The 21,913-nt window shown below is 36.1% G+C and overlaps 4 protein-coding genes across 4 annotated transcripts in view; 2 read left to right on the top strand and 2 right to left on the bottom strand.

Moving 5' to 3' along the window:
* The window catches only part of LOC134744419 (uncharacterized), a 291,804-nt gene that overhangs the window by 242,907 nt on the left and 26,984 nt on the right, over positions 1–21,913 (top strand). The window lies entirely within an intron of this gene.
* Positions 129–1,976, top strand: LOC134744326 (rRNA methyltransferase 2, mitochondrial). The gene is made up of 3 exons (XM_063678100.1): positions 129–437; positions 517–718; positions 1,057–1,976. Exons 1-3 carry the CDS (start codon positions 283–285, stop codon positions 1,447–1,449), a joined length of 750 nt encoding a protein of 249 aa, XP_063534170.1. The 5' UTR covers positions 129–282; the 3' UTR covers positions 1,450–1,976.
* Positions 3,103–7,664, bottom strand: LOC134744325 (uncharacterized). The gene is made up of 4 exons (XM_063678099.1): positions 7,438–7,664; positions 7,105–7,315; positions 6,141–6,356; positions 3,103–3,347 (listed from the first exon to the last, which is right to left on the bottom strand). The coding sequence occupies exons 1-4, from the start codon at positions 7,552–7,554 to the stop codon at positions 3,133–3,135; spliced, it is 759 nt and encodes a 252-aa protein (XP_063534169.1). The 5' UTR covers positions 7,555–7,664; the 3' UTR covers positions 3,103–3,132.
* On the bottom strand, positions 8,670–21,321 carry LOC134744323 (ras-related protein Rab-40C). The gene is made up of 5 exons (XM_063678098.1): positions 20,822–21,321; positions 19,505–19,642; positions 17,106–17,299; positions 14,442–14,664; positions 8,670–13,819 (listed from the first exon to the last, which is right to left on the bottom strand). Exons 1-5 carry the CDS (start codon positions 20,922–20,924, stop codon positions 13,611–13,613), a joined length of 867 nt encoding a protein of 288 aa, XP_063534168.1. The 5' UTR covers positions 20,925–21,321; the 3' UTR covers positions 8,670–13,610.

The raw sequence follows: 21,913 nt of genomic DNA, 5'->3' as shown, positions 1-21,913 counted from the left end.
TTTTTTATTCCCGTTATATCATTATTATTATTTTCCGTAAGCGTTTTAAAAACTGTCTTGAACAATAATTTTGACAGCTACCATTTGACGTTTGTTTGTGTACTCGTTCGTCGTTCAATCGGTTCATGATCGGTTCAAATGGTTCAATACTTCAATAATAATGTAAATTTTGTATTGTGATTCTGATTCGTGTTGATAGTGGAATGGGCTGAATTGGAGTTTATTTTCGTTATTCTTCCAATTTAAATACAAAGTTAAGAAAAACAACGTCATTACTATACAATGTGGACATCGCGCTCAATTGCGCAGACTTCTCTAGGCTACACCAGAATGTGTTTTTTAGTAAATTGTCTAAAGCGATTCAAGAGCTCTGAACAGTGGCTAAGTCGTCAAAGAGTGGACCCTTATGTTGAAAAGGCAAAGATATATAACTATAGGTATAAGTTTTGTTCCAGTATATTGTTGAACATGTGTTTTAATGTAATTATATCATTGTTATATTTGTGTATGTTACAGATGTCGCAGTGCATTCAAACTTCTGGAAATGAACGAAAAAACGAACCTACTAACACCAGGCCTTACGGTTATTGACTTAGGAGCTTCACCAGGCTCATGGACCCAAGTAGCAGTGCAAAAAACGAATGCTGATGGGGCAGACCCCAAAAAACCTAAAGGGACAGTGTTGGCCATTGACAAATTACAACTATTTCCTATTGCGGTATGTTTAATTAATTACATGCTTAATTGATTTATAATGACCTACCATTTACATACCAACTGATCCTGTCATCGTTGTTTTAGGGAGCTACAATATTGAATAATATGGATTTACATATACCAACTGATTTTGTAATCTTTGTTTTAGGGAGCTACAATATTAAATAATATGGATTTACATATACCAACTGATTCTGTAATCTTTGTTTTAGGGAGCTACAATATTAAATAATATGGATTACATACCAACTGATCCTGTAATCTTTGTTTTTGGGAGCTACAATATTGAATAATATGGATTTACATACCAACTACTGATCCTGTAATCTTTTGTTTTAGGGAGCTACAATATTGAATAATATGGATTTTTCTACAATTGAGGCACATGATAAGGTGATAAAGGCTCTAGGGGATAAGAAAGTAGACCTGGTTCTGTCAGACATGGCCCCGAGCGCCACCGGCGTGCGGGAGCTGGACAAGGACCGCATCATAGGGCTTTGCTACATGGCTATAAGGTTTGCAGCACTAGTCACCAAGATTGATGGCAATTTATTAATTAAAGTATGGGATGGAAAAGAAGTGCCAATCTTAGAAATGGATTTGGAAAGGTTTTACAGGAGTATCAAAATTTTAAAGCCAAATGCCAGCCGGTCAGAATCGTCAGAAAAATTTATTCTTGCAAGAGGATTCAAGGGCATTCAGAGGCCCTTGGAGAATGGCCGCTGGGGGTAGCATGGAAATGAATGTGGAAGCTGTGTCGCCTCAAATAATATGTCTTCCAGATGCAATTGAGGACTAACTTTTTGTATTTAGTACATTGTTCTTCACATTTTTTTTCCTCTGTCTTGTATGCAATGGATTTGATTGGTTTCCTACTGGAGGATTCTTAATAAATTGGACAAGATGAATAGAAATGTGTTGCCCTTGTATAAATCTAGCTTTGTTCTCAAATGTATAGAATGATATTTATTTTATTATAAGTACAGATATTGACTGTTGTAATAGTACACTTATAGATAAAGTAATTGAGATACACTCATAGTACTTAACCATTAGTCATGATGTTGCCATCTATACAAAGTTTATAATTAATTAAAATAAAACACTTGATTATAAAAGATTTTTCTTTACTTTCATATAGCATAATTTTTGAAGCATCATTTATGACTGCTAAACATAATCATATTATATGTATTGTTAGCGTTTTTAATATCATTGTATTTGCTAAAGAACACTTTTAATCTTATAATAAAATTATGATATATTTTGACTTGCTTTTAATTTGTTTTTTGTACCATTGCAATTAAATATAACTTATCATTTATTAATTGCTCTCTATAATTAAAATATCACAATGAATAATGATAGTACTATAAGTATCATTGATTCTAAGCATGTCTACTTAACGCATTGGTAATTGGACGTAAACAAAGGTATAGTTGAAATTATTCGGGATAAACATAACTTTTAAAATGTATCAGTTAATATTTATTCAACTTGCTCATATGGTTAGGTCAGATTGTTTATCCCAAGCAATTTCGACCATAAAGCTGGTGTATACGTAATATTTTAGTATTGCTTTTTCTTTTATCCGAAGCCTTTCACCAGTCATTTAATGAACCTTTTTTTTCTGTAAGCAAAATTAACTAGACAACCTACTTAAAAAGCTGATGTGTCAAGTTACTTATAGTAATTAATTATTGTATACATACAGGTACATGTTTATGGCAACAAAGGAATGGATTTAGAGCCAGATGAGATTAGGCGTGTCTTACTTGACTTACTTCATAATACGTAGTTGCATCAGCCGTTAGCGTATTAGCATAATGTAATAATCATTAATATAAGTAGCGTGATATTGCTAAGAGTAAGGACTAAAGTTTCTGGATAAGCACAGAAGGTCCAAACTTCACCGGAATTCATATCCTTTTCGAACTATAATCTTTTTTTTAATGTGATTCGCATACATTTCTTTTAATTTTAAATTAATATAATTAATTTTTTGAGCTATGAGAATACCTTGGTAGATACCGTATAGAAATAAGTAAGCATAGGGTGCTCATGCACTCCATACAAAGATAAAAACCTATTTATAAGAAGTTTTAAACGAGCTTTGCGAAAATGAATATATAAGTGTGTGTGAATATATAAGTGTGGAGTTTTAAGACAGTTTTAAACTTATTAAAATTTAAAGTTATTACTTATTAGCAATACGTTTTACAGTACTCTCCACACAACTTAATATAATTAAGTAATCTAACTCATGTATGGACTGAGCACTATGCTTACATTTCTCTATGGCAAATACTAAGCATCTGTTATAGGCGATATCCGTACCCATTCTCTGAAAAATAAAGGACAGTAAAGTTTGACAGGGTAATTAACGCGGTTACCACACTGATACGCATCGCCGCCTTAAACAAAGTGCGTCCTCGTGTTGGTGAGCTTGTTGAGCTGTGCGGCCGACAGCAGGCTGGAGTGCGCCGCGTGGTCGAGCAGCAGCAGGCGTTCGCCGCGCTCGTCGCTGGGGGCGCGCGCGGCGCGGCAGCGCCCGCCCGTCTCCAGAGCGAAGCTCGACACCGCGCAGATCGCGTAGATGAAGGTCAACACGAAGAGGGCGCAGCCGAAATCTGGAACGAATATGTGTGGAGTCAGTAAATACAGAAAACTGACAATCACCTTTCAACACTACGACATCAGTATTGCAGGTGGCGCTGTTTATTATGATCGTATTTATGCTTTACGCGTCTGCTTTATGCTGTCTAACTTCAAAACGATAATTTAGTTAGACTAGTCTGATCGCTAGCACAGGCACAAAACTACATTAAAAGCATAATCAAGCTAGGCGACTAAGATTGGGTAAAGTTCCATCTAGTGTGCGTAAAGCGCCATCTAGTGAGCGTTTGTCGATTTAACAATATCATACGCAACAGCATAACAATAATTATCTTCAAAGGTAATATCCCAAAATGGGGGCACGCGATGTTGTATGGTGATTTTAATAAATATATCTTTTTACGAAGTTTCAAGTTCCTAACTTAAAATATAACTTGAACCCCATACAAACTTTCAGCCCCTTTTTAACCCCCTTAGGGGTTAAATTTATCAAAAGCCCTTCTTATCTCTTGCACACATTATAAATGTAACCCGGTGTGCAAATTTCAACTTTTTAGCTTATGTAGTTTCGGCTCTGCGTTGATGAATCAGTCAGTCAGGACACTTGCATTTATATACATATATGTATATTATAGATAGATAGATAAATTGTTAGTTAGTCAAATTGCTACCTTGTTTTGTTTTTTAAGAGGTTTTATATATATTCGAATTCATTTTGAGCCTGCTTACACCCTGCTGTTCCTATTTAACAAAGTAAAAAAATTGAAAGAAATTAATATAATGCTCTTGTAAATGTATACGATATTTAAATATGGATAAATGATTTTTTTTTATTTGCATTTATTATTTTTATGATTTTGACCCATGCTCTTTCACTAATATGCGGTAAAATAAACCGTCAACGCCCTCTATACGAGAGTAGGCCGAAGGTAGTGGCGCCATCTAATCGAGAATCAAATTTTCGTGATTTTCGGGGCACGTTTTTTCCTTAGACTATCCATCTATTACGAACAAAGATAGATATAACTCCGTAATAGATGGATACAGTCTAAGGAAAAAACGTGCCTCGAAAATCACGAAAATTTGATTCTCGATCAGAGGGCGCCACTAGTTTTGGCCTACTCTCGTATAGAGGGCGTTGACGGTTTCGTTTGTTATTTATAATGTTAACGCATATCAGTGAAAGAACATGGGTCAAAATCATATAAAAATAATTAATGCAAATAAAAAAAACATTTATCCATATTTAAATACATTTTAACGTATTTTTATAAATCTTCATTTTTAGTTTTAAAGTATGTCGATAGATGGCAGTGAATTTACAGCGGTTACAATATTTACTATGACAGTACCGCTCTATCTTATTATATCCTCTTTGATTACGAAGTTATATCTTTCTTTGGTTAACGCAAAGTTAACGTTAACGAATTATCAATAAATAGTAATGAATTAAGTATGTATAGGCTAATTTCGATCCCTCCGATACACATAGACCTGGTCGAGCGGTACCTTGGGCGCAGATGCTAGTTTTCGCTAGTGATCTGCGTTCGAGACCCGTTGGGCTGGCTATGTTTTGCATTTTTTATTTACTTTTTTTTCGTTTGTTTTTTGTGTATTTTTAATGCAGTCTCAAAATCTGGAACGAAAATATTTGGAGTCAGTAAATACAGAAAATTGATAACAAAGATAGATATAACTCCGTAATAGATGGATAGTCTAAGGAAAAAAACGTGCCTCGAAAAATTACGAAAATTTGATTCTCGATCAGATGGCACCACTACCTTTGGCCTACTCTCGGATAGATGGCGTTGACAGTTTCGTTTGGTATTTAACAATTTTAACGCATATCAGTGAAAGAACGGGTCATAATCATATAAAAATAATTTATGCAAAAAAAAAACATTTATCCACATATAAATACATTTTATCGTATTTTTATAAAAATCTTCATTTTTAGTTTAAAGGGTATGGATAGATGGCAGTGAATTTACTGTGGTTACAAAATTTACTATGACCAAAGAGGATATAATAGGATAGAGTGGTACTGTCATAGTAAATTTTGTAACCACAGTAAATTCACTGCCATCTATCCACACCCTTTAAAACTAAAAATTAAGATTTATAAAAATACGATAAAATGTATTTATATATATATGGATAAATGTTTTTTTTTTGCATAAATTATTTTTATATGATTATGACTATGACCCATGTTCTTTCACTGACATGCGTTAAAATTGTTAAATAACAAACTAAATTGTCAACGCCATCTATCCGAGAGTAGGCCAAAGGTAGTGGCGCCATCTGATCGAGAATCAAATTTTCGTGATTTTTCGAGGCACGTGTTTTCCTTAGACTGTATCCATCTATTACGGAGTTATATCTATCTGTGCTATGACAGTACCACTCTATCCTATTATATCCTCTTTGATACGCACAAAGGTAATAAAATCCATAAATGGTAAATATAACCATCTGAACCAATGATGGGGATGGGGCAATGGGGGCACGCGATGTTGTATGGTGATTAAAGGTCTTCTATATTTACTGAACTCTGCTAATATTACCTAAGCATTTGTGCCATTTTCAACCAAAAGGGTACTTATTGTCGCTTGTCAGTCGCTATTTCCATATAGCTTCAATTAGAAATCAACCTTATCAACAAGCGACAACGTGGTACCTTTTGGTTGAAAACGTCACATTTATAGTAGGTACCTATCAGATCATTCTACTGTAAGTAGGTAGGTACTCGGAGTACTACATTTGGTACTACCAAATAGTACTAAGATATAAATTCCGTTACTTACGGTAGAGGTTATGTCCGCCGAACAAGTTGACAACGCAGGGGTATCCGTCGCCCACAATGATAGCAGCCAGCAGCAACACCACACCGACGCAAGCGGCCAGGATCCACGGTAACACGTACTCCCGCCGGTACTTCACGGCGCCGTGCAGCAGCGAGATGCAGCACATGAGGTAGATGGACGTGAGGATCGTGCTCGTGTACAGGAATATTACTGTCACTGGAACACGGAAATTTACAGTTAAAAATTATGTTGAATATTAATTAAAAGCCCTTTATTTTATTGGATTAATAGCCATTGTTTCAAATAAATTGTTAAAGTGCTGCCTTGTTTTGTTATTGAAGAGGTTTTATATTTATTCGAATTTATTTTGAGCCTGCTGCTCCTACTTAATAAAGTAAAAAAAATGAAACAATTATAATGTCTTGTAAATATGAACTAAGATCAAGATTCTTAATTGATCGGTATATTATGTTTCTCTGAAATAACGATAGCGTTAACGAATTATCAATAAACAGTAACTAATTAAGTATGTATAGGCTAATTTCGACTCCTCCGATACACATAGACCTGGTCGAGCGGTACCTTGGGCGCAGATGCTAGTTTACGCCAGTGATCTGCGTTCGAGACCCGTTGGGCTGGCTATGTTTTGCATTTTTTATTTAGGTACTTTTTTTTACGTTCGTTTTTTGTGTATTTGTAAATTTGGTAAGGTATTCAGTGCTCACTATACACGTATAGTGTAGGGTTCCGTAGTTACCCGTCCGTCACAATAGACTTTTTGCAAAAACTACGCCATTAATTTATTACCTAGTTGACTACGAAACCCTAAAAATGATTATGTGGAAAAGAAATAGGTACAAGATACTATGTACCATGTACCTATAAAATGATATTTTGAAATGTTAGGCTAATAACGCAATAAAACCTGGTGATGTAACCATCAACATTCTTAACTGATATGTACCTGAAGCCAGATGTTGCGCTTTAGCGAACCTCCGCTGGTTGTTAGTGCTTATGACTTCACCCTCGTGGAACGTGAGCTGCTGGTCGTACGTCACCTCAAAGAACCCTCGTCTCTCTGCGTCGTCCTCCATGTCGTTGTGAAGCATTGACAACATCTCGCCGACATGAGAAATACCAACTAATAAAATAATTAAAACGAAGGATGAAAGCGCCTGAAAATAATAAATAGTAATGTGACTTGTAGAGTATTTTATTTCTTAACGTATAATAAAATACCTCATCCTATCTAAATAGTGTAATTATTGTGACAGGTAAAGGCTTGTTATGTACTCACGATTTGGTGGACGGCGATAAGAATTGTGCCTTGACGCAAATTAAAAACATACAAAAAATTGTTCAAGCGAATCATCATTTTGTGCGACAGTTTACATTGCTTGGTTCTATCAAACATTTGTGGTTTTTATATGTCTAACGCATTTCCACTAAGAAATAACATTGTTTAGCTACTCCTACTGTCATGTTACGTCGGGTGTGCGCCAGGGCGCATGTTGTATTCTATTGATTATTTTTTGTCGGTCCGTGCGTAATTTCACGCAGGTCTTGTACAGTACTTAATTAATGAGGGAACCATGGTATTATGACCGCGGTGACGGTTCGATGTTATTCTTTGTAAGGCCTTGTTTTGGGTTACAAGACTAGTTACACGTAGGTATTTGTCAGATAATTCCGAGCTACACGAATATATATAGAACTAGAACTTAAAAATATAAAATCACTACCAATATTATAAATGCGAGTAACTCTGTCTGTTACCTCTTTAACCGATTCAGACGAAATTTGGTATGGAGATAGTTTGAGGTCCGACGAAGGCTTCACACGGGTAAACTAATTATATGCCTAAACCTTCCTCAAGAATCACTATATTTATAGGCGAAAACCGCATGGAAATCCGTTCAGTAGTTTTTGAGTTTATCGCGAACAAACAAACAGACAGACGCGGCGGGGGACTTTTGTTTTTTTAATATGTAGTGATCATCCCATCCCACGCAGACGTATATAGGTAGTGGCGCGAGCAGAATCTATATAATAGAATAGAATAATATTAATTCAGGCAACTCATCATTATTACATTAAAATACAAAGATACATTAACATAAAACACATGTAAAGCCCAGGATTACGAGCAGTTTCCTCTTCAAAAAGACCTCTTGTATGAAATTTACATTAGGTACAGTCAAGTGTAAAAATATGGGTGTAGACAACTTACTCAAAAACATGCCCCATAGTTCTTAATTCGCTGACATAAGAGCTATGGGACATATTTTTGAGTATGATTTGTGCACCCATATTTTTAAACTTGACTGTACCTACTTTTAGTCAGTGGAAAATAGTTGTCCCTGGTGTAGGTATATACAGACATTCACAGAAAGCAGAAAACCCTGCAACATAATAATTATCATTATTAAGAATATATAAGCTGAATGATCACATCTCTGCCCCTTTTTGTACGAATGGTCTCCTTGATAAGTGAACTTAAAAAAGTAAGGTATAAATGAGTAGACAAAGTAATTATTATAAATTAAATTTATTTCACAACTTACAATAGTAGTGATAATGACTGCATCATTCTAACGCAAACTTTAAGCTGGCATTAGTGTATGTATTTGGATAACGTTTATCAACTAAATCAATCACAAGTGAAAAATGAAAATAACTCATTATATAATGTCGAAACAATATTTACAAAAGTTAGTTATTTTCGTCAACAGTTATAATTTAGTAAAATAATTTACAAATTCGTCGCTTTGGACGTGTCACAATTTGTCAAAATATACCGAAAGTTGGTCAAAGTTGGTTTTCAACATAAATTTAATTTTATATTGGGTGGTTACTTTTTGCTGAAAAAATATTTTACCGCATTTAAGAGTCCGGTGTCGATTTTAGTCGCAAAAATGTAAAATTGATAGATTTAGTCGGTGAAATTGTACACCTTTTGTTTCCTAATTGAAATAACAAGTACTAGTTTCTATTAGCACGTCTTCTTATCTTGCCTTTTATCAGATTTTTTTTTAAAACAGACTCACTAAATTAGTAATGATATTTTGTCTGATGGACGTTTAGGTAAGCACGCGTAAAGCACTGATTTTTTTCGCTCTTATTTGTAAATTTCGTAAAGTTTGGACCGCTAAAAATGGTAAATTTGTATTACACATATTCTGTACTTGACCTTTGTCAGATTACATTTTTGTTATATGACTTAGAGTTCGAGGAAATGAAAGTTAAAAGAATTAAATTTTCTCCAGAAATTACTTCAAAACAAGTGACAATTTCTCTGAAAATCGACTTAATTTCAACGAAATTTTGATACTTAAATAATCTACAACATTTGCTGAAACTATTCTTATACATCAATTTGTATAATTCACCACCATAATTTTTTGATGAATTTTTAAAAACTGCCCCTTTTCTTCATATATTACCGGTGACGCACGCTCGCGACCTCATTATTAAAAGGCAAGATGAGAAGACGTGCTAATAGACACCAATACTTGTTATTTAGATATTACGTAACAAAACGTGTGTAATTTCAACGACTAAATCTATCAATTTTACATTTTTGCTCCAAAATTGACTACGGCCTCTTGTGAAAACTGTATCCCTTTGCTGACTGCACTTGGGACAACTTTCGGTAGCGAGATTAATGCAACAAGTATTAAGTAGTTACAATAATTTTGAAATGTATTCTTGGGGCTTCTAAGCAGAGCGAATCACAAACTGACTACTCTAGAGATAAAAATGAATGCGAGATGTATAAGCGACCAGCCGGTTTAACACAGGACTGTCGCGACAGCCTCTCACCCGCGAGAAAGACTACCTGTCCGTCTCTAGTTAATACAGTTAGAAAAAGACGGGTAGTCTTATCTCGCTGGCAAGATACTGCCGCGGCGCTCCTGTGCTAAGCCTACAGTTAGGCCAACCAACTAAGATATCGACCCGATTAGTTTCCCGATGTTTTGCATGATGATTTAAAAATATCAAATAGGGTGGATTACTTTTTATCACCGTAAATTCTTTGGCCAACTTGCACCATTCCACTAACCCGGGGTTAACCGGTTAAACCTGGAGTGACCATGGTTATTAGTACAATTAGACACTGGGTTAACGGTTTAACCCCGGGTTAGTGGGATGGTGCAAGGGGGCCTTAGTAATTAACGAACGGTTCGGTTTTATAGGGACAGAGAACCAAATGTATTGATTGACATACTTCCAACTTCTTAGTGGGTTCGTGGCTACGTGCTATGCTCGATATGAAACATTTAAATGCAAAAACTATTCACTGTCACATTCTAAAACATACACAACCATATTTTAGCTTATTTCCAAAATATGAAGATCCCAAAATAGCAATAGATATAGCTTCACAAAATATTTATACACTATGTTAAAGAACGAAATATTTTCCTTAGTTTCTTTAGTGTTAAATAATAAACAAATAACAAACTTACCTACAGGAATTGTTTCAAAATTGTATGGTCTGTTAATCATACTTCATGCATTTTTGTCAACAATATCGGGATTAAAACATTTTGGAAACAAGCTTTCTAGATAATGTATAGCAATATAATTTCATTATGCGACAAATTGATTAACCTCCTAAATAATAAGACCCTAATATTATTATGGTAAACAAGTTATCTGAAAATATCCGACATATGTTGTCGGAATTTAAATTGATCTTTTGGTATACGATGAATTCCTCAAATTGTTAAGTATTTACATAATATAATATGTGACCTTAATCTACTTATTAATAGTGGACAATAAGTGACTTTATTTATAAGGACAGCCCACGACGATACACAATATGGTTATAAAAATAAGGACATTGTACTCTAGTGGTTGGAATTTACGTTCTTTTTTTGATTCAGGAAAATGGAGCTTATGTATAAAGTTAAATGTATGTAAGTTAGCAAATACGACAATCCGTAGGGAAACGTGATTATTTCGACATTGCAGTAAGCTTGCAGTTGCTATTTATAAGATTTAGGTATTTAGTTTAAATATTTCTGTCACGATTAGTATGTGTGCAACTACTGACAGTAACAACTTAACCAAATTGTGTAGGTACTTTATTTTAAAATAACTATTTAATTGTTTTCAATATGTATAGCTACTCCACATATGTCAAATAATCCCGTTATATCGGAATGAGACTGAACGAGAAAAATGTGGATATTGCTGTGTTTACGGTGGTACTGTGTACGGTTGTAAAACTTACGAATGCATTATAGTACGCTCTAGCAAAGATAGATATAACTCCGTAATAGATGGATACTAAGGAAAAAACGTGCCTCGAAAATAAATAAAAATTGATTCTCGATCAGATGGCGCCACTACCTTTGGCCTACTCTCGTATAGATGGCGTTGACGGTTTCGTTTGTTATTTAACAATTTTAACGGACTATGCACGAGCGTAGTGAAACAATTAAGCCATTATTCTCCCTTCCTCCTTAATCGGGTAGTAAACAGTACATGCACACTCAGGTTGAGCTTTGGTGATGCCAATCAGGACAGTGTTAATGTTGGTCGGTATATTTTTAATCATAGGAAGTTAATTGTGAAAATGTTGTTAATATGGACAATTGATGGCACTGGATCCAACATATCATCAACTGAACTATCTAAGTCTAAGAGAGGCGAGTCCATGCTTCCGCGGGAGGTATCAGAACAGTTGCGTGCAATATATTCACATATATCTATAATAACGTTACCTATACATATTCACATTATGATCTTTTAAGTAACAATACCTTAATCTAGTCTAAAACTAGTCACAAATCCGTTGTCAGTACAGCCTGTATTTTGTGTTAGGATCATCGACTATTCTATTGAAGGGCGTTAATACTATCAAATACATTCGGAACGATAATTACTGTGATGTTTACATTTACGTTATTTATTAATAATAAACCTTTAATATTAAATTGTTGGCAGTTAGGAATTTTTTATTTAAAAATATGATATTTTTGACGAGCATTTCGATATCTTTCCTATGAGTGATACAGGAAAAATGTGTCCTAATCGTGGCTTCACACTGAGATAACAATAATTATTATAGTGATTTTTTTTTATATTCCTTCAACTAAAGCTACAACCTCAACCTCTTAGCATTACCAATGAATGGAAAGAAACAGTCAAATATAATAATTATAACAAATGGCTTTACATTCAACTTTATTAAAAAATAACAACACAGACCAACTTTCAATAAACTATAAGGAGGTTATTCTGCATGCATAATAACCTGAAGATCTTTTTATTTCGTCAACAATGCAGGGATTCAATAATGACAAAATCTTGCACTTTATGTAATGCAGTCACAAGATGGTATGTTATTTGGAGTATGTAGAAATACGACAATCAAGACAAACGTTTATACACACGAGACGCACGTGATGCTATAAAGCAACTATGCACATCATTCGTATACGAAACAAAAAAAAACCGTTTTATAAATGTTTGTTCTAGTGCCTGGTTTTCAAAACAAGTTAATACATTCACTGCCAGCAAACCGCTCGGCGGGTTCTCGGTTCGTAGGTGCTTTTCGCTACAAAGCGGAAAAAACATACAGCGTAGCTGCCAGTGAATGCGTTAACATTGCACTCTGATAATGCCAAGTAGAATATAATTTTACAACTATCGTTTTTCAAAAAATACGACTATTTAAGGTCAATGTGGAGAAGATCGTCTACAAGCTCTTTCGTCGCTTTTAACTCTTGCGTTTGTACACATACTGCCGGGCTAGCACATGATTGGCGCGAGTGTATCTCGCCGCGACATAGACTACCCGTCGCCCTTTAATTCATACAGTTAGTAAAAGACGGGTAGTCTATGTCGCGGCGAGATACTGTCGCGTCAATCATGTGCTCGGCCTACAGAAGGCCGATAGAGCAACAGGAGGGAAGCTCTTCCTTTATGACTATGTCTGAGCGACACACGTATACAAATACGAGAGTTCTTGCACTTCTTGCCCTATGGTCTTCTCTTCTCAGCAATAAATTGTAAAAGCCCGTCTTCTCCACATTGACCTTAAACTACAATAACTTCTCTCTACGATCTGGCTACGCCGCACAGACAAAAAATATGATTAATTTATATTTTACATTGGGCCTAAGTTACTCTCAGGCGCCTACTTTATCACGCTGACAAATTTCTGTTCATTTCTGGGTTAGTAAGTGGCGTCAATAAATATTTACTTGTTAGACCAGTACGGCTACCACGAGTTTGACACTGACATATCGTTGTCTGCGTAACTTGCTTTCTATACATTTCGTTCGCACTAATATGCCAGTACAAGCGAGATGCATAAAAAGTAAGTTACGCCCACGCTAGCGAATATGTCAGTGTCAAGATCGTGGTATGTACAGGGAATCAGTTGTGAAACGGGGGTAAGGTCGCTAAGAGGTCGGGGTAAACCGGAGCTGCCGCTAAACCTAATAGTGACCCTCAGACGATGGAGCAGGAGTTCCTGCCGGTGCAGTTGAGCCGCTGGTGGCTGTGCTTGGAGGCCCGGGCGCGGAGGCGGCTGGGCGCGGCCGAGATGGCGTAGGACTTGAGGTGGGACTTGAGCGCCGTGGGCAGCGGCAGCCGCTCCAGCCCGTACACGGACGTGCGCGCCACGATGGCGCGGCAGCACAGCTCCTGGAGGCTTAGCACTGCGGACAGACACCTTCATATATACTCTGGCAAGCCAGCATTGTCAGTATGAAAAGGTGCCAAATTTGAACAATGTAGGCGAAAGGATTGATCTCATATAAATATAGAATTTTGCGTCATTTTTCTATACTGACAAAGTTGGCTTGCCAGAGTATAAGGGTACGTGCAGTGTGTTAGAATAGAACCAGTGATTCAATGTATTTAGATGTGTAGTCTGACAAATTCGTGCTTCGAAGTCGATGGCGCTATACGACATTATGTGGTAACTCTCCGATTGTCAAAAGTTGAAATTTGACAATTCAGATACTACACAACATATTTCGTCGTACAGCGCCATTTTCTTCAGCTGTCAAACATGGAAGCAGGTTTTTTTCTTCTTTAACTTGCACATCTTTCATCGAATTTATTAGAACAGTCGGACGGTTAAATGGAATTCGCAGTCTCAAAAAAAGAGGAAAAAGGTATAAAATCGTAATTCCTATAATTCTGCGATTGACGGGTTCAAACAAATTGCTTTCTAGTTCAGTATTTATTTATTTGAGTCCAACAGCCTGTACAGGATATAACAGCATAATATACATGTCATATTAGAAGCAAGAGAGTGAAGATAATTTCCCGTACCTTTATTGCTCCTCCAGAGTCGCTCCATACCGTTCCTGTGCAGCGCCATCCGCGACAGCTCGCAGAAGCTCTCTCGAATATTGAAGTCGCACAGCGGGCTCACTTCGAAGAACGCCATGTGATTCTTGGCGGCGTACATCTCTGCGTCGCGCTCCTGCACTTGCCGCTTGAACGCCAGATGTAGGCGGTTGCCGACTAGCACTTTCGGCACGCCAGGCGCGTGCTGTAACAATATTTGTTTGTTCAAATTTCACTTGCTATAATAGCCTATTACTAAATTAGTCTCTTAAATATCGATTTAAGGATTTTTTGGAAGAACTTGACATGCGTAGCATAAAAACATGAGCAAAATTATAACAAAAAGCTTTTAACGATTATTTTTATAGTTAAAACACGGCGTGACAATTGTGTTTGAGATAATGCGATTAGAATAAGAGTTAAAAACAAAAATACTCAAGATAAAGGAGATAAATAAAGGTAAACAAAGTTTTACATGGGATAGGAGCGAGCGAAAACAAAACTTAGTATGTACGACAACACGAACGAGTGTTACACTACTACTGGTTATTTTTAATGTGTTTTAGGTGATTGTACTCTTAATGAGGGCTACCGCGTTTAATTTCGCCGCTAGGGGCGCTATTGTAGATGGAGGTCTTTCAAAATGTCAAATGCATAGAAGTTTTGGGGGTATATATATCATATGTTCATTGTGAATAAACGATTTCATTCATTCATTCATTTCAAGCTTTTTTTTCGGGAATTTTCACTTCTTATTCATATATGTGGTAAATCTTTGTCCATATTTGATTAATAATGGTAAACAATAGATATAGCTCAATAAATGTTAGTGGTTTAAGAAAAGTGCCAACCATGTTGAAAAATACATTTAGACGTTAAAATACTTTCGTATATATTAGAACGCATTGATTTTATAAATAATTTTGAGATCTGTTTTTCTGGACCTACATCTACAGTGGCGCCAACTGGTGAGCATAAAAACGGTAGCCCTCATTATAGTATTTATAGTGATAGTTAATAGCGTTAATAATAACAAGCATATCTCACTTAAACTATCGTGAGACATATTTTAAAATATTTATCAGTACGGTTTTTACTCACTATTATTTTTAGTCGCTTTTGGCGACATGTTTCGCATGTTTGTTAAAAATAATAGTGAGTAAAAACCGTACTGATAAATATTTTACAAGCATATCTGTCTGGTAATAAAATAAATTTGCCCAGTAATGTTGAATACAAATAAGAATGTTACAGGGATGAGTCAGTAGTTACAGGGTTGGTACAGTCTGCAGCAGAAGTTGCTAAGCGGGCGAGGTGTCCAAACTTACCTTGACACGCTCTTATTCTCTTCATAATAAAGTCGCGTCAAGATCATTTTGAACACCTCGCCCGCTTAGCAACTTCTGCTGCTGACTGTACACAATATAATGTTTGGGATAAAATACGCTTTTTAATAGCAGATTGCCGCAAAGCCAAGGAAGGATTATGATTTTAGTATCTTAATCACAGTGTATCTAATGTGTTAAGTACTCTATGTATGGGGGGCTCCCCCATGGTGTGTTTGGGGATTTTGTTTCACTTTAGCGTCGAAACTCCTAGGCCAGAATATCTTACACATTTTAGTCTACCGAATAAAAAAACAGTGTTTAGATAGGCTACATGCGTGTACACTTGGTAAATGGGTTACGAAATCAAGATATAGTTTTCCAAACGTAATAATATAGGTACTATTTTTATTTTTTTATTTTATTGATTCAAAAAAATTACACAGCATTACAGCGAACCAAAGATAGATATTGCAGCGAACTAATTAACACTGAGAAATTATTACATATATAAACTATACTACACTATATATCTACATATACATATAATATAAACAATCGGAAAGGTGTAGGTAGGTACTTACAGTTTCAGCCGGAGAAAACTTATGACACAATAATACGTGCAAAAATAAAATAGTAAGGCACTCGTCGAAAATTCGATATGTCTAATTATTACGCTAGTTTGTAGGTATTGGTAGAAATATAATTATATTATCAACAAACGCACAAATCGCCGTAATTTCACGCAAATGTTTGAAACTCATTGTATTCGTAATCAAACTTGTGGAATGCGTGCGACAGTATTTTCCCCGCGGATGCCGATTTACTTGTTGTTCCCGTATTATCACGAAGGCTAATAATAGCTACTTCACAACATGATCTAATTTAACGTCATTTAAATGATCAATGTGATTATAATGCAAATGAAATAATATGCAAATTAAATGGTAGGTCTAAGTGGTCTAAGTTGAACACTAACTAACAGTACTAATCCTTTCTAAGCCGAGGCTCATGAATGATAGATAAAAATGCAGCCGAGATAAATGCTTACACAAGAAAGATATAGAGAGATACTACCTTTTCACCTTCTTCAAGACCGGTGACTCAGTAATGTAATGACCGTATTGACTGGTGTCAATACCTATGAAAGCAATAAAGATACTGAATACTGTTAAAGGACTACTTGTTGGTGATGGCCTGATGGCGTACATGAGCAGGATGCCCTGCGCGCCGCGAGAGTAGGACCGTGCGTGGACCGTATGATCGTGCAGAGCCGGCCCTGTCCCGACGTGTCCCATAGCTGGGCTGACCCAACACTCACCCTCTCCACTTCCTCCAGCCACCGGTCAATACTGTCGAAGGACCACTTGTTGGTGATGTCGTACACGAGAAGGATGCCCTGCGCACCGCGGGAGTAGGACCGGATGATCGTGCAGAACCGGCCCTGTCCCGACGTGTCCCATAGCTGTAGCTTCACTCGCTTGCCATCAAGAAGGATAGTTGTTGTTTTGTATGCTGAAAAAAAATATATATGAGGGGACAATTCTGAAAACAAAATTCCGACTGATTTAATTTAATCCTCAGATGCTTGCTGTGAACTAAATAGCTATAAATAATAGCTATGGCTATACATATAGCTATATATAATAGCTATACCTTGTTAAATTTGAATAAATTTCGAAAAAAAAACCGCTGATCACATGTTGCAATAAAAACTAAGACTAATCTAGGAATATAATTACAGGAACAATGTTCGTGTTTGTATTACAAATACTGGACTTTATTGACACACATGTTTTAAAGTTTTACAGAAGATGTAGCTACAGCAACTAATCTAATTGCGTCTTTGAAATACAAACAATGGTTATGAGATTGTGACAGATTAGTCACACAGTCTTACAAGGCACAATACAATGCTATGTGTCACGTATAGTTTGTTTCTGTTACCATACTGTGATCTAATTAATGATTACCTTGGGTTATGTCAACTCTCTCAAAATAGGAATGTGAAACATTACAGGGTTCTATCATAACAATGCTTAGGAAAAGATTGAGCCATTGCAAACCTGAATACCAACAAGTTACAACAATAGTAAAACTTGTTTTTAATAAATAACGCCCTATTTATTTCATCCAACTAGGATTTTAATTTTGTTACCATCATCCACGCCATTATTGTCAATTTTTGAACCAAATTGCCAACACAAAAGTGTCAGCAGTGGTTGCTTAAGAGTGTTGCTGTTATTACAGTCAGCTGCAGAGATAGTTGATCCCTCTCCCCTGCAATCAAATTTTTATGCAGGGGGTCAGTTATCTCTGCAGCTGACTACATTATTTACAGTAAATTGAAAAACATAGTCTACTTTTTCTTGCTACCTTATATTTTGCTACCATAAGCAATTAAGCATGGCTTTGTCTTTTTTAATAGAAGCTAAAACTTTGAAAGTGGTTGGCAAGTAGAAATCTGGGGGCACGGCAGTGCCCCCGCCAAGTCCAGCAAAACAAAGAGGCACGGCCGTACCATCTTTTTCTCGAAGCCACTCAGGCCATTTTCAACGTTCTGTAATTTTGTGATAGCTAAAGCTAGAACCCTGAATTTTCAGTGACGTATAGAGCATAACATGGTTTAGATATATTCTCAATAACATGTAACTTGAACGTGTAGTTCAAAAATTATTGCATGTCAAAGTTCCTTAGTTTTGTCAATGACACACTTACGATCATCATAATTCTAAGGTACTTCTAGCAGACCCACAAGCTCCAAATTTGAAACGTAATTAGTTTTTAGTGTATTAAGCCAATAAAAACTTAAAAATACTGCAATATCAGTCACGTTTTAAAGATTTAATAACTGCACAAGTAAGTTTGTAATCCTATACAAACATATGCAATAACAAAGTTACGTTTGCAGTTCCTAAAATTAGTATGTTAAGTATAGGTACACTATGTTGTACGATGTGAGTATGAATGAAGATGTGTATAATTATGATATGTGTATACATAGTATGAGTATGGTATGGGTATGAGTACACGAAAAGAAGGACTGCCTACAAAAAGAGATGAGATCCCATCAAAAACATTACATGTAAAAAGATGCAAGTCTCGCAACCCAGTTCTTCTACTACAAAAAAGTTTTGAGATGTAATGTGATACCAAGTCGGTTATTTTAGTTAGTGCCAGGGGGTGTTAAAACCGTAACAATATTAGATACTTACCTTTATTTTTTTTTATACATATAATGACTTGGCAATCGCACACAATGCTTTACTTGTATGTGTATTGCTCAAACTGTATTATTAGGGCTAGTGCTATGTTCAATTAGGATTATTTCAAATATTTGACAAATTATCTTTATGTCATTATGTAGCCGTGCGATTGCCAAGTCATTATAAGAATTAAAAAATAAAGGTAAGTATCTAATATTGTTACGGTTTTAACACCCCTGGCACTGACTAAAATAACGGACTTGGTATCACATTACATCTCAAAACTTTTTTGTAGTATAAGAACTGGGTTGCGAGACTTGCATCTTTTTACATGTAATGTTTTTGATGGAATCATAATTTTATGTAGATTTAACTTTTTTTAATAATAGTAATTCGACACTTGCAATTCAAATAAAATTCTTATAATGACCCAAGGTTGGATGATGCATCCATTAATGATAAATGAAATTAATGAAATGATAACATGATTTAAAAAATGCAGATAATATCTTACCACTGCCACTACAAAACGGAGAATCTGCAGAGCCATCCTCTAGGTCTTGTAGTATTTCCTGCTTGCCCACATCGGAGTCCCCCACCAGGAGCACTTTTAGAAGATAGTCGTAAGACTTGGGGGCTGCAGGTGGCCTCCCTATGAAATAGACAAACAGATATTTAAACTTAGTTCAATTTAAGTCAGTCAGAAGCACAAACTGCTCTCTTAAGTCTGCAGCAAGCTTGGTTGTCCATACAAACATAGTTACACTCTCATTTTAAAACAACTAGCTAGATTGCTTTAAAACTTCGTACTTACAATAGGATAGGGTATATCTACGCCTGTAACTAGTTTATGCAGCTTCAGATACCACAGTTAAAAAAAATACAGAAAATTACAAAAGTTGTTTTTGCTCTATCTCATTTGTTATATAAGCTGGAGCAATATAATAGTATACATACATAAGAGTGTCTGCCCCTGGCTGAGCTGATATATAATACAATACAACTGACTTTATAAATAAAACCGGACAAGTGTGAGTCTGACTTGCCCACTGAGGGTTACATACTTTTTAGTATTTGTTGTTATAGCGGCAACAGAAATACATCATCTGTGAAAATTTGAACTGTCTAGCTATCACAGTACATGAGACACAGCCTGGAAACAGACAGACAGACACAGTGGAGTCTTAGTAATATGGTCCTGTTTTTACCCTTTGGGTAAAGAACCCTAAAAACCAGTTCAACAACTGAGGAAGGTCAATCATATGTATGTATGTTTAAAATTGTAATTAGACTCGTAATTGTTTTAGATAAAATTAGTAAATGTATTGAGATATTAACTCAAATCAAATTTATTGAGGCAAAATGTTTTCTTTTCATGAGGAATTTGATGTTAGTAAGGTTTGAGGCTGATACAATGATGCTGTATCGCCGAGGCCTTTGCCGACAGGCACACTGAAACTTCATATTAACATTCAAAACTAATTTACTACCACAAAATCAAACATGTTCAGAACACAGGGCTATATAAATAAATATATCACCAACTTTACTAGGGACTGATATTTGTGATTATTAGAAAATATTTTATATAGTACATTCAGAATCCAATAGTGGAAGAGCCAGTGGCCAAATATATTGCAAAACCTTATTTCTCTTGTAACAAAGTATTATATTTGGCCCTTTGGCTGTAACTACCTATACAAATGAGATATTCATTGTATTTAAATATATTCAAAAATCGAGTAATTTACAAAATACTTATGAACAAAAACAACTTCCACTAAGGACCTACTTTTGGCAACCAGGAAGTACCTAAGTATAATAGAAGTACCTGTCCTCTGATGATGCGAGCGAGGCAACGTCGTGCTCCCATTCTGCGCGACCTGACCCGTCGCCTGCTGTGGTGCTGCTACCATCCCTGTCGTCGTGAACATACTTCTGACACAAGCCTGATCTCCAGGTGGTCTTTACCACACGCAAATGTATACATAATACTGACGAATTAGTCCTTCGCGATATCCATCAAGGTCTATAACTTATAGCACTAATAGTTAACCACTCCGACCTCTCGATAAACACAAGAATTCACTTTTTGTTTCACATGCCAACCAAAATACGTATGTTCATTTATACAAGGTCGGCCCGATTAAAGTTCACGTTTTCACATAACTATGTACAGTTGTTTCCAGTGAATTCAATAACTGCTGTTAGACTGGGACATAATTGCTATTCCAACTATGTTTAATTGAGATTAGCGACACAAAAACAACCCAATACACAAGAAAAATATGACGATGAATGAATGAAAGATGTTTGGAGTTTGCCACAGGTAATATATAAAAATTACAAGTTTATTGTGAAATCATTTAATATTAATATATTAATGTACTTAATTCCCAGACTGTATTTCTTTGTCTTGAGGTAATTAATTTTCGACATATAGCTCGCTCCAGACTACGCGGCGCGAAGCCACGAACGCGAGTGTGGAGTCGATTTCACTGATTAGCGAACTAGACTCCACACTCGTGCGCGAAGCTGCGAACGCGAGTGTGGAGTCTAGTTCGCTAATCAGTGAAATCAGGGAGTTTACTATGATCGTACCACACCATCGCATCGCACCAAGGTGTCAATGTGCGACGCACACATAAGTAAGAGCGATAAAGAGATATCGGTTTCTCGCTCTTACTTATGGATGCGTCGCACAATAACCTTGGTGCGGTGCGACGGTGTGTTATACCTTTACATTAGGGCCCTCCACACTCGTGCGCGAATGTGAGTGTGGAGTCTAGTTCGCTAATCAGCGAAATCGACTCCACGCTCGCGTTCGCGGCTTCGCGCCGCGTAGTCTGGAGCGAGCTTTACAATATCAAACATGAGCAAAAATAATACTTCGTTTATTTATAGTTTCATTTTTAAAGTTTCG

Source organism: Cydia strobilella, chromosome 9 (genome assembly GCF_947568885.1).
Source record: "Cydia strobilella chromosome 9, ilCydStro3.1, whole genome shotgun sequence".
NCBI classification, from domain to species: Eukaryota; Metazoa; Arthropoda; class Insecta; order Lepidoptera; family Tortricidae; genus Cydia; species Cydia strobilella.
The sequence above is the reverse complement of the archived record's forward strand: the minus strand, read 5'-3'. Positions and strand labels throughout refer to the sequence as shown.